General features: G+C 35.0%; 1 protein-coding gene across 4 annotated transcripts in view; it reads left to right on the top strand.

Moving 5' to 3' along the window:
• The window catches only part of LCLAT1 (lysocardiolipin acyltransferase 1), a 229,471-nt gene that overhangs the window by 118,425 nt on the left and 95,406 nt on the right, over positions 1 to 15,640 (top strand). For all 4 annotated transcript variants that reach the window (XM_037806563.1, XM_037806562.1, XM_037806561.1 and 1 more), the window contains exon 3: positions 764 to 962. In XM_037806563.1, coding sequence (XP_037662491.1) covers positions 764 to 962 — 199 coding nt within the window. The remainder of the gene's footprint in view (positions 1 to 763; positions 963 to 15,640) is intronic.

Genomic DNA, 15,640 nt, shown 5'->3' with positions numbered 1-15,640 from the left:
TCTGTAGTATGGTTTTCTTCTCAGTATTTCATATACATTATATGCCTGGCCATCAGAAAAGTTAACTAAGCAAATCCAGCAAATATTTGAATATCTATTATGTTCCAGTTGCTATTAATAGGTTCTGGGGCTGCAGCAGTTTAGGGAACCTCTAGCTCCTTTATATTTTATGTATTGTTAAAATAAAATGAGTACATGTGTTTGTATTTAAAAGATAATAGTACTTAAAGGCATAAAATAAGTTTGACTTTCTGTTCCCTCAGTCCTACCTCCTGTATTAAGTTTCTTGACTATCCATTCAAGAAAAAAAATGACATATATTTACATCCTTAAATTATACAGTGGAATCCTGTTGTGTAACTTTTGAACATTTTTTTCTTTTTTAACTTACTATAATACATCTTGAAGATTTTTAAGGGAATTTCATTAGGAAATTTCTGGAAACTCAAAATGGTAGAAGAACTAAATATAGAAACAGTGCTTTGTATTCTTATTTTTCTAGATTAACCTCTTTTTCCTGATTTGTTATAGAAGGAAGAATCATAAGAAACACTGCACTTTTGATTTATTTCTTAGAATTCTGAAGATTTATAGGCCATAATAAGATTTACCAATGGGAACTCATAACTTTAAATTCATATATATAACTTTAAATATATATATATATATATATATATATATATAACTTTAAATTCATATATATAACTTTAAATATATATATATATATATATATATATATATTTGTTTGTTGTTTTTGCCTTAGGCATTGCTGGAGACCATGTTTGGTGTAAAAGTGATTATAACTGGTGATGCATTTGTTCCTGGAGAAAGGAGTGTCATTATCATGAACCATCGGACAAGGATGGATTGGATGTTTCTTTGGAATTGTCTGATGAGATATAGCTACCTCAGATTGGAGAAAATCTGTCTCAAAGCCAGTCTCAAAAGTGTTCCTGGATTTGGTAAGTTATTCACAAATTATGTTAAGTGGTTCACTCATTTTATGTGTACCATAACTACCCTAAGCTCTACAGAGTCGCTTGGTAAGCTCCGCATAAGTATTAAAGCCTTTTTCTCTTCTTCCTCTCTATTCTAAAAACAGTCACCAGTTCCTTTTTTCCTTAGTGGATCATAACAAATGACTTTATATTAATCTCTTTTTTGAAACATCCCTCACTGAGAGAATAACATAGTAAGGACATAGACGTGGTTCCCTGAGGGGCCAGCACTTTGAAGGATGTGAATTAATGGCTCACTAACTTTTTATTGCATGTCATGCTTATGGTAATTTATGTCAGAAACTGATTTATGTTCATAAGGTACTTGAAATGAATTGATAAATCACATTCATCTAATAAATACCAATTGAACACCTATTAGATACAAAGTTTATGCTAGGTGCTGGTATTTTCTGAACTTCCCTAAGCCATACTTTTTTTTTTTTTTTTTTTTAAGTCTTTTAATTATGTGTATCAAAATATTAAAGTTCCTAGAACTGCTTACTTTAAATGGTTAGGATTGCAACATGTTCATTTTATGATGGAGAAGAGAAGTAGGAATATTTTGGCTTTGCATGTTAAAACTAAATTACCTCTCCCCTCTCCCATTTAAACATTAATGTGAAGTGGTTTTGAGGAATAGACTAAAAATATACTTAAACCTGTTATTCACTAATGGGTGTATGAAGCACTCACTATATTCCCTGACAGCCTCATCTATACTTGTTTGGTTTCCCTATGTAACATTTCTTGTTTAATTCTTTGCCATCTAAAACACAGCATGCTGCCTGTCAGAGAACTGAAATGGTTTATGTTTTGAGAAATGCATTTTAGGACATATCTAAGGGCAAGCACTGTCCCTAGAGTAGACTAGTAAGGGGGTTTTTGGTTGATTTACTAAGTGTGTTTGTGTTTTAGTTGCCTTCATGCTTGTAGTTTTGTCTTTCCCTTTATCACTTGTGTCAGAGATCAGAGCTAAGAGATTTGTCTTTGTATCTTCTAATGGAGAAAGAAAGGCTTGTACTCTTATGTACATGTTTTAATGTATGAACCCTGTAGGGATTTCCCCTGTGTTATTCAGTAAATTTAATAATATTTAAAGTTTTGGGGTACTCTCAATGAACATGGCATAAGTGCTAAGTAAATAATAGTAGTGATCCCTATTCTATAATTATAGACTCTCAATTATTGGCAGACTTGAGTGCCTCATTCAGAGCATTGTACCAAGTTTCAAAGACTTAACAAGCACTATTTACCAAGGACACAGCAAAAAATGTGTTTTAGGCCTACTTATATTGCTCTTTATTTTGGTCAGCCATTTTCAAATATTGCATCTGTATCAGTTTAGAATGCTGTCAGATATAGCATTAGATATAACGTTTAGATATAGCATTAGATATAGCATAGATACAGGTATGGTGAGAGGAAATTTGACTACAGTGTCCTAGACAAATATGGATTTGTTTTTCTTAAATAAAAAGATACCCAGTAATAGGTAGTTCAATAATGTCAGGACCCTAACAGCCCCACAAAGATCTTGGCTTTTGTCTCCTGATTGTAAGATGGTTCCTGTAATTCCGTCCATCACGTCTGCCTGCATGCCTGGGAGAAGGAGGAAGGTCAGTGCAAACGTGTTTGTCTCTTTGTAACAGAAAGCACAAACCCTCCTGACTCTATCCTCTCTGCTCTGCTCCGGAAGACTTCTTAGATCTCCTTCGTTGGATTGCACTGCTACCCTTAACTGCAAGAGCAGTTAGGAAAAATGCTTATACAGCTATCTGGCTTTATCATGGGAGTTAGTAAGGGAGAAGGGAATTAGCAATGGGATTTGAATTAGCCAACTAACTTACTACACTTACTACTGTGTCACTGGGAGACTTACCTAGGATATATTGCCTAATCCAGCATTTGAAGAAACCAGTTTTCAGCTTAATAATTTTTCTCTAATGGATTTCCTGCTTCTTCCTGAATAAATTTTTGTAATTTATTTGTTTCATCTGAGTTTTCATATATTGGTATAAAGTTCATGGTATTTTCTTAGGATTTTCAGATTGCTACTAAATCCGTAGTTATTTCCATTTTTCATTCTAAGTGTAGTTTATGTATTATTTAAAAAAAAAAAAAAAGTCTCCCCAGAAGTTTGTCTTTTCAAAGAACCAGCTTTGTCTTTATTCTATTTTATGTTTCTTTTCTTTTTCATTAATTTGTTTTTATCTTTATGATTTACCTTCTTTTCCTTTCTTTGGATTTACTGTGTTATTCCTTTTTTCTAATTTCTTGAGTTACATGCTAAGCTCATTAATTAGTCTCATTTTCTATAAGAAAGTCCTTTGATTTCTTCATTTTTTTCTTTGCTTCTCTTCAGTTTTATTTCATAAGTTTTGATATACAGTTTATTTTACTGTCATTGAGTTCTCCAACTTGTTATTTACATTATTATCTATTCTTGGACTCATGAACTATTCAGGATTCTGCTACTATTAAGAAGGAACTATTTCAAATACATAACTTTTTTGGCTATTAAAAATTTTCTCATTGATTTTAAATATAATTGAATTGTACTCAGAAAACATAGCTTATATACAATTGAGTCTTAAGAATTTTTTAAGACTTCCTTTTTGGCCTATTGTATGGTTATTTTTTTGTGACCAGTCCATATGTTTTTGAAAATAATGTGTATTCTCTGTGGGATGCAGGGTTCTGTATGTGTGTATATATATCATATCCTTGTGTTCTTCAAATCTTTTTCATTCTTCCATTTTGCTTTAATCTGCTTATCTGCTTGGTTTACCTGTTTTTAAATCACTTGGATTTGTCATTTTTCTCTTCTCAATTCTTTCAGTATTCATTTTTATCTTCATTGAGATAAAGTGCAAGGATCCATTATAACATCTGGACCTCACCAAAAACCTCTCCACACATAAATTTTCCTCCTGAAATTCTACTTTTTGTTTTGATTTCACAGTGTTCTTGGGCCACTGCACCGAAGGTTAAGGCCTGGGAGGGGGTCACAGGACATATCCTTTCTTTCTCTCCTTTGTTCTGAACTATTTGAGAAATGAAATAAAGGTGTAAATAAATTTGAAGTATTACCTTTGCTACTGTGAGATGCCAGGTTGGAGGACATAGCTTAAGTTAGTGGATGCTTGGTAGTTGTGAGGAAGAAGTATTTTCCATTCTTATCAGTGTTTCCCTTTTCTTATGGATTAGATATCTGGAATAGACTGAGATTGTGTGTGCATGTGTGTGTGCACGCACATGCATGCTTGTATTTCAATCTAAGTGGAATCCTTGTCTTTAATATGTAACTTTATATTTATTGATAGTTTATAATTAGATTCACTCCTTTTGAAATTTGCATTTATTTTGTCAAAATAATGTACTTATGTAATTTTAAAAAGTCAAATAGTACTTAAAGTCTTATAATAAAATGTAGCTGTTCCCTGGTCTACCCTCTCTAGAACTCTTGGTCTCTTTGTTCATGGGAAGCAACTCTGACTCATGTATATTCTTTTTTTCCCCTGCCTTACCACGTTAGACATTATTTATTGACTTACTGGCATAGTAATGAGAATTGAGCTCTCTTTCACCATTGCCTCCTTTGCATGCTGCCTCTTCCCCCACCCTGTATTGTCCCAATATGCTTATCATTTTTTGTTAAATAATTGGTCAATGGCTGTATTACTATGGCTTAACAAATATTATTCACAGATAAGCTTGGTAGTATATCATGATTATTTCATTTCTAATTGTGTTCTTCCTAAAATCAGTGCTTCTGTTTGACTTCCTTTTTCATTTGCTTTCGTAGTGGGGTTTTTTTTGGGGGGAGGGGAGATGTAGAAGAGTAGGTGGATGTACCCATTGCTAATTTTTCTATATTTTCCAATAACTTTTCAGTCCATTTTTTCTCAAGGTCAGTTATTTCAGGTAATTTCTGTTCTGAATCTTTTTTGGAAAAAAAAAACAAAAAACAAAAACATCTCTTCTAGAGGCCTCCATTCTACTCTGTCTGGGTTATTTGCCTGTATAGCCTATCGTTCGTTAGCATGCTGGAACTTTCCTTTGATGTCATTCATGGAATTCTATTTGCTTTCATCTTAGGTTGCGTTTTTTCCCTCTTGATTCTCAAGTCAACTTTCTTTAGTTACTCCTTTTTGGAGAAAAGCATTAGTTTTACAAGGTTAAAGAGATGATAGAAACACAGGGGCTGTGGTGAGTCCATCTCTTAACTTGCTTATTTCTTGAGTTGCATTGCTTCCATTTGGACTAGCGGTCCTCCATCCTTCGTGTAGTGTTGTGATTCTGCAGTATCCCTACATCATTATTCTGGAAATTTCATTTCTTTTTTCCTGTGTTTGATCTTCTGTATTCTATATCCCATCCTTAGTTCTTCTGGTAAGGCATATCTTTCTTTAACTTCTGAGTAAAGGTATACAGCAGGCAAATTTTTTGAGACCTTGCACTGGTAGAGCACTGAGAAAGGCAATTATGTAATTATAAGTGACAGTATAAATTCATCTTTTGTCTCCTTCCTTATCTGATTTAAAAAGCAATTTTATAAAATGATATGCATATAATGGATTGTTGGGCCTATAATATAGAGAAATACAAATAATAGCACAAAGGAGGTGGGTGGGATCAAAGCTATATTTGGCTTTAGAAATGGTCCACAGAGAGTAATGTGAATTCACAAGAACAGATGAAGAGAATGAGAAATGATAAATAAGAAGGTTGATATAATCAAAACTACAAATATACACTTGCTCTCCTTTTTTCTCTCAGATTCTTTAAAAGTCATAAAATTATATAAAAGTAACAATTGTAATAATATATTGTTGAGTTTATGGCCTGTATAAATGTAATCTGTATAACAATAATACCAAAAAAAGAGGATGGCAAGGGAGTAGAGCTAGATGAGAGTAATGTTTCTCTATGTTACTGGAGTTAAGTTAGCATAAATCTGAAGGTGATTCTGATAAGTTAAGCTGTATATGGTAAGCCCTAGTTTACTCTTGACCCCAATTAAAACTATCCTGTTCTTCCCTTTCTTTAATTTTGATCTTCCACAAAACCTAAATACTTTCCCTTGAATAAGTTTGTGTATATTATACAATGAATGGACTGTGTGGTTTTTAAGAAAGCAAATTACACTCTTTAAGTAATCTGGTAAAACAAAATCTTGAATCTGCATGTGAAGGATCAATGAATTCTGAGTGAAGAAGGGTAGTCTCATTACAACATAATGTCAAGATTTCAAAAGATTCATCCACATTTAATATAATTACATGTATATAGAACATATAATATATGCCATGCCTTCATTCTCTAGATTAGTATCAATTTGACTTGAATCTATATATAGATTCTCTTTTTCTATTCTGATACTCACTTAATAGCCAAGGATGTTTAGGTAGGATCCAGGAAGCATTAAATTTTCTCATTTAGTGTGGTATGTAATCTTCTAAAAGGCTCGGCTAGTCCACATTTTATTTATTTAGGAACTTTTATATATATATTTTTTTTAATTTTAATTTTAATTTTTTTTTAGAGATGGTTTTATTGTGGGATCCTGGGTCCATAGCCTCCTGCCTAGAGGAGGAGACTGGGGGCACAGCAAGGAGGCTATATACCTACAGGATCAGGGGAGGTAGTGGCAAGCCCAGGACAGAGAGAATTAGACAGAAAAGGACCAGCCTTAAAGGTTGGTGGCTGTGGGGGCCTTTGGATGTATCTGCGGCACAGCAAACAAAGACAGCAAAGGAAAGCAGAAGCAGGAGAGCTTAACTTCCAACCTGGAGGCCAGTTCAAAAACTGCTGAAGCTCCTCCGACAGCCCTCTATGCTGGTTTGTATATTTATGTCCCCCAGAAAAAGCCATGTTCTTTAATGCCTTCTTGTGGTGGCAGACATATTAGTGTGGATTGGGTTGGAACCTATTGGTTTGGTGTCCATGGAGATGTGACTCACCCAACTGTAGGTGATAACTCTGATTGGATAATTTCCATGGAGGTATGGCCCCGCCCATTCAGTGTGGGCCTTGTTTGGTTTACTGTAGCACTAGATAAGCTCAGACGAAGGAGCTCATAGCAAGCTGGAGCTGAGAGACATTTTGAAGACGGACGTTGGAAGCTGATGCAGACATTTTGGAGAACGCCATTTTGAAACTCCACCTGAGATCAGCAGGCACCAGCCATGTGTCTTCCCAGCTAACAGAGGTTTTCCGGATGCCAATGGCCTTTTTCCAGGGAAGGTACCCTTTGTTGATGGACACTTTATGGCCTTAAAGACTTTATCTGTGTAACCAAATAAACCCCCTTTGTAAAAGCCAGTCCATTTCTGGTGTTTTGCATTCCGGCAGCATTAGCAAACTGGAATACCCTCTATGTCAGATTACATGGACAAAACCTATAGATTACCATCTATGGTTTATGTAAAAGAAACCTATCTAGTAAAAGTTAGTTTTAAGGACTTCTCTCAGATTAGTGGTTTGTACCTCCATATCTTGGTCTCTCTTAAGTCAGGCTGAAAAAAACTTGCATGTCATTTAATTTGAGATGGTTCAGCAGAAGAAAAAGTGAAAAGTCTCTAATATTCTTTACTTGCCACTTTGTGCCAAATACTTTGCAAGGGGCTTTGTGTACGTTATCTCTCAACTACATGTTGTAGCATAATCCCATTGTTAAAAGAAAATAGAGTTTAAGAATGTTAAGCAATTTGTCTTGTTGCATATAGATATTAAGGGGTGTTACTAAATTTTGAAGCCGTGTCTTTCTGGCTTTAGAGTCAAAACACAAGAAAGACTTAATTTTAAGTAAAGGTCTAAGTGTTGTTTATATGTATTATATATGACAAGGGCAATGTACAAAATAAAAAATTACCAAGAGTTTTCTGTGAAAGTACATTTCTGTCCCATCCTGTCCTGAAGTCATTCAGTTTTTCTCTGCAGAGCTGTTTCTGCCAGTCCAGTTTCTTCCAGAGACTTTCATGCAGATCCATTTGCTACACACAGAAATGGATGTAACAAGATATGCACTCTTCTTTACCTTTTTAAAGAGTACATATTTTAAAAATATGTCTTGGAGATTATTTCATGTTAGTATACCTATAGCTGTCTCATTCTTTTTAATGGTGCATAATATTATTTTGTAGGGATACACTATATTTTTAATCAAACTCCCATCAATCTTCAGCAAATAATGTTGCAATGATTATCTTTTTATATGCAGTATTTCACACATGAGTGAGTTTTCTCTGTAGTGATTGCCCCTTTCATTTCTCACTTTCCTTTCTTGATCAGTTTAGCTACAGTTGTATCAAGTTGATTGATTTCTTTTTCAAAGAATTTGGTTTTGAATTCATTGATTTTTTTTCTCTATTGTTTTTCTGTTTTCAGTTATACTGATTTCTCTTCATATGTTTATTGTTTATTTACCACTGTTTCCTTTGGGTTTAATTTCCTCTTCTATTTCCAGTTTCTCACAGTGGAAGCTGATATCATTGTTCTGAGACCTTTCTTCTTTTTTAATACAGGCACTTCCTTTTTTTGCAATGCTTTAGATGCATCCCACAAATTTTGCTATGGACTACATAGCTAAGATAGAGTTTTACATTATTTTTACTGTGGAAGAACATTTAAAATTCTTGTCTACATAATATGTTTCTGCCTGCTGTTCATTACACAATGGTATGAGACCCATAAATATCTGACTTTTAAAGCATAAGGAAAATATTTTCCATAGGATTTATTACAATATGGAATAAACAAGATAAATGGCCACATAGCTTTTTTTCTAATTCCCCTAATGAAGGCATATATAATACAAAACCATCTAAATTATTTTTTTCCTTGATATTGCAATGTTGTTTTTCCCTTGAAACATACCATAACAATTTAGAGGTACTTTACCCACAAGTGAAAGGAAAACTGAAATATCTAACGAAATTAAGATGAACAAGGAAACTGGTCATAAGGTACACTGGTCCCATTGCAAAGTACCGTTTTCAAAGTTAACTCAAACAGATCAGTGTATGATTTATTTTATTTGTGCTTTTCCACTAAATAGAAGTAGACTCAAAACCCTGAAGTTCCTCCCCCCCCCCCAAATTCTTTGGCTGCTCTCTGTTAAAATCACCCAATTATAAAAGTATTCTTGTAGATATTTTTTTAGTATTCAATTATTAATTTAGGCAATGGGGTTCCTTAATGTTTCAGCAGACCTGAGGGTACTAGAAATCCTGGAGGCAACACAGGCCTCACAGCTCACATTTTTGGATACCCAGAGGCTTAAGGTAATGCAAACCCGACTGATCTGTTAGAGACACTGCCCACCATTAGGCTATCCAATTTAGGGAAGCTAACTGATTGACTGGGTAACCATAAAGCCCAGAGCCATTTCTCCCTGCCAAGGAAACTGTCAGCTTCCACATAGCTCAAGGCTGGAACTTTCTTCAGATGTCAGCTGACACATTCAAAACAAAAGCTTCATTTAAAAAGTTATTTAGATCTAAATGCAATCCTAAAAATTTCCTTATTTCTCATTGTAATCCTAGAAATAAGTGTAATCCTGGTATACTGCCTGGCATATGATTTAGCTGATTTAGTTTGTTCCCAACTAGTACCAAAATAAATAAAAAACTTGCATTAAAACTTACCTCAGTCAAGGAAGTTCTAACAGTTAAAAGAACTTACTTTTCAACTAGCAGTAGAGTTGCTAGTATGAAATGGATCGGGTTATGTATTAAAAAAATAAGCAGTAGTATGCATGTGTGTTCTAGGCAACAGAACTAAAATATGTTTATTTACTCTTATTATATTTCATTTGACAATTTTCGTAGAAGCCTTGATTCGTGATGAGCATTTAAAAAATTTACTGAATGAGTGATCAGTCACTAGATACTTTTCCTTATAGCTTGGTGAAATGTAAGAAGAAAGCAAGTTCTATAAAGATACTTTGGGCTGTAAGTTGTAGAATACCAGTCTAAAAGTTATATAAACAATCCAGGTTTCTGTTTCTCACATAAAATGAAGCCTGCCCCAGGCTGATCCAGATACCCAGTGATGTCCTCCCAAAGTCAGGCCCTCCAGTCCTGTGATGGCTGCAGTGCTTCCCCTCTTGTACCCAAGATGGTTGCAGTAGCTCCAAGAATTATGTACTCTCACAACAATGTCCAGAAGCAGGAAGGGAGTGCCACAGTCCCTTCATCAACCTCTTTCCTTTTGTCAATGGGGAAACTCTTTCCCAGAGCCTCACAGTAGCCTCTCTCTTTTGTCCCTTTGGTGAGACTGATTCATCCCAAGCAGATAGAAGGCTGAGAAAGCCAGGGTCAGGTGTTTTCATCCTCAGTTCATGGAATTTGTCCATCACAGAGGTTCATTGCTAAAATTAGTGAAACATCATCTCCGGCCTTTACGTGTTTAATAATGAAAGAAACAACACAGGGAAGAAGGCTTCCATGGAACCTTTACTATGATTTAGATGCTTTAGGAAGCCATAAATTAATCAATTGACTAAAGGTGGTCAGAACAACAGGAAGTTGGCTGTGAGAGTGACAGTTGTGGTATAATTATTAAGTAGCCAGGAATCCTTGACTGGAACTCCCTTTGAAGAAAGGATCTCAAATAGAGCTTAAAATTCTCCTGCTGTTACTAGAATAAAAATTAAAAAAAAAAAAAAAATCCATGGAACTCACAACACAAACAGTGAATCCTAAGTTAAACCATGGACTAAAGTTAACAGTGCAATTATAAAAATGTGCTCTCGTCAACTGTAACAAATGTCCCACGCCAATAAAAGCTGTTAATAATAGGGTGGTATACAGGAATCCTGTATTCTATGCACAATTGTTCTGTAAACCCACAACTTCTGTAGTTAAAAAAAGTACACTTGCTGTAGAGATTCTTCCCGGGAGATCAATCCTAAGCAGTTGTTTGTTTGGGTGATGAGACACACTTACCTGAGGTAATGTGGTTGCCTCAAAGAACCTGGCAGGAGTGGAGTGCTGTTGGTGGTGAGACATTGTTTTGGCGGTGTACTGAGAAGCTGTACAATAGATTTTTAAATTAGCGTTTTTATTCATGATCTTAATAAAGAAAATGCTTATAAAACACTCACAGGCATTTAAAATAAAATTCTAGTCATTTCTGTAAACCAAATTGGACAAAAAGAAAATTCTTTAATATTTTAGCAGACAAGTTATACTCTGGGAAGCTGAATTTAGGAATAGCCTCCTATTGATTCTCAATTGCTATGCTGACGCAGACCACCACAGGAGCTTCTGAACGTACATTCACAGTCTTTGCTTGCCATTAAACACTGAAAATGGATGAAAGCCTTCATCAGAGGCCAAGCTGTTCCTGACTTCTTTCTGATCTCATTCTGAATAATCCAGATATATCACAATTTGTGATTTTCCTAGTTTTCACCATTACATTATGTTGCAGTTTTGGAACTCTAGATTATAGTGATAATTTAATTTGAAAGCATGAGGTCATGTCAGGGAAAATTTTCTCTTTAAAGTTTACTGCTTCTTTTATGTTTCCTAAAAGCCTCAAATTGTTCTGCCTCTCAAGTGTGATTAATGATCCAGAGAAACCAAGAAACCATGAGCTGGATATGCACAAAAGGCCCACACATGGTTGCCTGCGTGGTACAAAATTATCAGACAAATGGGCTGTTTATGACACTCTTAAGTTTAATATTTCGTTTCATTAGTTGTTACTAAGTAGTTACAAAGCTGGCTGAAAATAAAAATCTATATGCCAACCACCATTGTAGACAACTAAAATCGAACTATAGGACATTTTGTCTTAAACTCTAGTTTCCTGTATCTTAGCAAATTCTAAACAGTAATTTATCAAAACTCTTTATAACTCGACCTGGAATCTAAATTCTCATAATGGTTTCTTTCCTAGCCTGTTACATAAAGTCTGTCATTTTTATACTTTGAGAAAAGAACTTTCTAATTCCAAATTCTAATCCATCTTCCAGCCCACCACTACAAATATAATTTATTATTTTCCTTTAGTCATTTGTAAATGAACTAAATAGACCAGATAATTATATTCCAAACATAAGGTAAGCAATAATTTATTTAGAAATAATTATGAATAACAGTCTTAAGTTCTCCCTAAATTCACACCAAATTGTAAACAAGCTGAATCTAGTATAGTCTGAAGATGGATATAGCTGACCACTAAAATGCATCCATTCTTTTCCTTTTCTTTCATTTACTCCTGCAAACTCCCAACTTTAATTCCTGACCTTCACTCTCATTTGCAAACATGCTCTGTTTTGTTTGCTGCCTATGCTTATGCTTTGCTTAATTTCCCTTGCATTTGTTTGCATAACTGTTCTAAAATCTTTTTTTTTTCGCAATTCAAGATCTTTTCCCATTAGTGGTTTGCATTTTCAGGAAATCCAATCAAGTTAATCAATATTTAAGAGCCTACAATGTGTAAGATACTTTGTAAAGAGCATACAACTCATATGGGAAAAAAAAAAAAAACAGGCAAACAGACAAGTTAAGAATGAAACATTTAAATAGGAACTCAACACATGGGACAAAGAGAGGTTTGCAATGACAAAAAAATTTACTATACCAGTACAAAGTAGGAGGAAATGAAGGCCGGGTGGTCAGGGAAAGAGAATATGGGTCTTTGAGACACTGGAAGAACCAAAGGTCTGTATGTTTCCCTGTAATGAAGGGGTTGGAGGGTGGATGCTCCAAACAGAACTGCAGAGAATGGACAGCAGCCAATGACTTAGCTGAAAAATAAGCTTTAATAATGACCAGGCTTACTGGCATCTTTCTCTTTCTGTAGGGTCTTCTTCAACATTTCTAGTCTACGGAAAGCTGCCATACTTTCCTGATTTCTAGTGTTGTCCTGGTTTCTTTCTATAAAAAAGGAAAGCACGCTCTATCTCCCCCAAAACACTCTTTACCCTGATTATTTTTCTCCACAGCATGGAAATACTGAAAATTTATTGATTTATTATAGTGTCATAAAGGCAGGGCCTTTTTTTCCCTCTTAGGACTGTAAATATCATCTGCTGTCAAGTAGGCACTAAATAAATATTAAATGAATGTATGTTACTACTCTCAAATAATTCTTTGGAGGAGTTGCTTTAATGGAGCAGTTCTCAGAGTGTGGCCAGCAATCCATTGGGAGTGTTCAGTTCAGGGGGTCTGTGGGGTCAGAACTATTTTCATGATAATATTAAGATGTTTCTTGTCTTTCTCATCATGTTGCCATTTGCATAGATGTTTCAGAAGAAGTGATGTACACCTAGTACCCAAATATTTGTTTCTAAATGCCATTCTCCTAGAAAAGGAATCAGGACTTCTTGGAGAAATGGTTGACTTTAGGGCTAGGACAGCAAAAGTACAAGTGAGCCTGGAGCATCTTTTAGTTCCAGAAAGTAAGGAAGTACTTAAATGGAGGGGGAGAGGGCATATCAAAAGCCAACCTGAAAGAACTCCCAAAGCTGGAGCAAAATCGCAAAATAACCCAAAAAATACTCTTCATGAGTCCATACTGATATGAATACGTGATTGAATTAAGTCAATGGGAGGAAGGGACATGTCTTCCTCAAAGAAGGATTCCAAGTGTTGCATGTAGAAGGAATGAGGGTAATAGGAAATCACCATTACCACAGCCCATCAATAACTGCTTCAGGCAAGATCCACGGACAATGCTAAAGGTAGGGAGAAAATTTAAAGAGAAAACAGGATATTTGAATAGCCTCAACCTGTCTCTCCCAAAATATTAATTACCGTGGTGGTTTTAACAATATATCCACAAATTATTTGATACTCCTCCTTCCAGTAAGTGGAGCTTAATTCCTCTCTCCTGGAGAGTGGGCTGGACCTGGTGATTCGCACCTGACAATATGTTTAAGGAAAGGCAAAATCACTCTCCAGTGGAAGATGTGGCTGGATGCCTCCTTAACCAAGTGGTCACAGTTTATGTCACCAGCAGGTCATACTACTAGCATGGACCTCCTGATACAGGCCAATGAGAAGGGCTTATCACCTCTGGTGTCCCCCAAATCTAGAACCCCAGTCTTGTTGTGAGAAAAACATCAGATAAACCCAAATTGAGGGGCAGTCTATAAGATACCCAACCAATGTACTCTTTAAATGTGTCATTAAAAAAAAAAAAAAAAAACAAGAAAAGGCTGTGAAACCATCACCAGAAGAGACAGTGGAGACGGGAGACAATGGGCATCCTGATCGGATCATTAGTGAAAAAAGTGTGAAATCTGAATAAAATCTGTAGTTTAGTTTTGTACCAATACTTGGTTTATATAAGTGTTCCATGGATAATGTAAGATATTATCAGTAAATGTAGCCAGGTCTAGGATATAACAGGAATCTTCATACCTCTTCAGTAAATCTAAAATTAAGTCTAAATGAAAAGCTTAAAAAAAAAAAAAAAAGCAGTGGTGGGTAAAACCACAGGTACCTTAGCCAGAATCAAGGCAGTAGAACTAACCTATGCTGGTCGTTGTGTTCTTCATTGTCACATACTTGCAGTAAAATGGGAGAAAAATGTCCTTTCAATTAAGAATGCTGTTGAGGAAGTAGTAAAGATTATTACTGTTATTAAGTCTTGGCCCTTGAGTGTACAGCTCTTTAATATGCTGTGTGCAGAAATGGAGAATTCACATAAAGCCCTTCAACTGCATACTCAAATACAGTGGCTTTCTTAGGAAAAGTTTTAATATAGTTGATTTGGAGACTGATATAACCTTTATTTCCAAGATATACTATTTTTTACTTGAAAAATAATTGACAAACTGGTTATTTAGACTTGGGTAATTGATAGATGTTTTCTTGAAAATAAATCTAGTGAGCCTGTCACTTTAAGTAAAATAACTGACATCATGTGTTGCCAGTGAAAAAATTTGAGCTTTCAAGTAAAAGTATTTTCCCAATACTTAATATCTTCTGATGAGATTAGTAGTGATATTGATGAATGTGACTTTCCGATATGGTATAATCAAATGTGTTAGCATTTGGAAGATTTGTAGAATTCAGTGAACTGGTCGGTGATAAGTGCATGGTGACATGCTAAATCCTGTACGGGGAAGAGATCCATTCAAAGTGGAAGACAGACCAATGCATTTGAATATAATAGAAGACAAAAACTGTTGTTATTTCTGATTTCACTCTGCAATTCGTTTTTAAGAAACTGCCTTTTAAAGTTGTGATAAACTATGAAGGAAGAATATCCAAAATTATCTAAAAAGGCTATTAAAGTAGTTCTCCATTTTCCAGTTCTGTATCTGTGTGAGGTTGGACTTTCTTCACAATGTCAAAAGAGATGAGATGAAAATTGTGAGGAGAGCTCCAGAATTTTAACATCTGTCTATCAGAAGTTCCAGACGCAAAATACAAAAGAATGAAGAGGAGAAAAATAAATATATTTTCTAAATAATGGGGAAAATATTCTGTGTTCAAGAAACATTCAAAAATGGGAAGAATTTACCAACTGCTGAGCAGAAGTAATGAAAAAGTTGCATACCTAGACTCATACTGGTGAAATTCCTTAAAACCAAAGATAAAGAGAAAAACATAAAACCTTCAAAGGGAGAAAAAAAATTCGGTTATCTACAAAGGAACAAGGAATATAAAGCTGCT

This window comes from Choloepus didactylus, chromosome 17 (assembly GCF_015220235.1).
Source record: "Choloepus didactylus isolate mChoDid1 chromosome 17, mChoDid1.pri, whole genome shotgun sequence".
Classification (NCBI taxonomy): domain Eukaryota; kingdom Metazoa; phylum Chordata; class Mammalia; order Pilosa; family Megalonychidae; genus Choloepus; species Choloepus didactylus.
The sequence above is the reverse complement of the archived record's forward strand: the minus strand, read 5'-3'. Positions and strand labels throughout refer to the sequence as shown.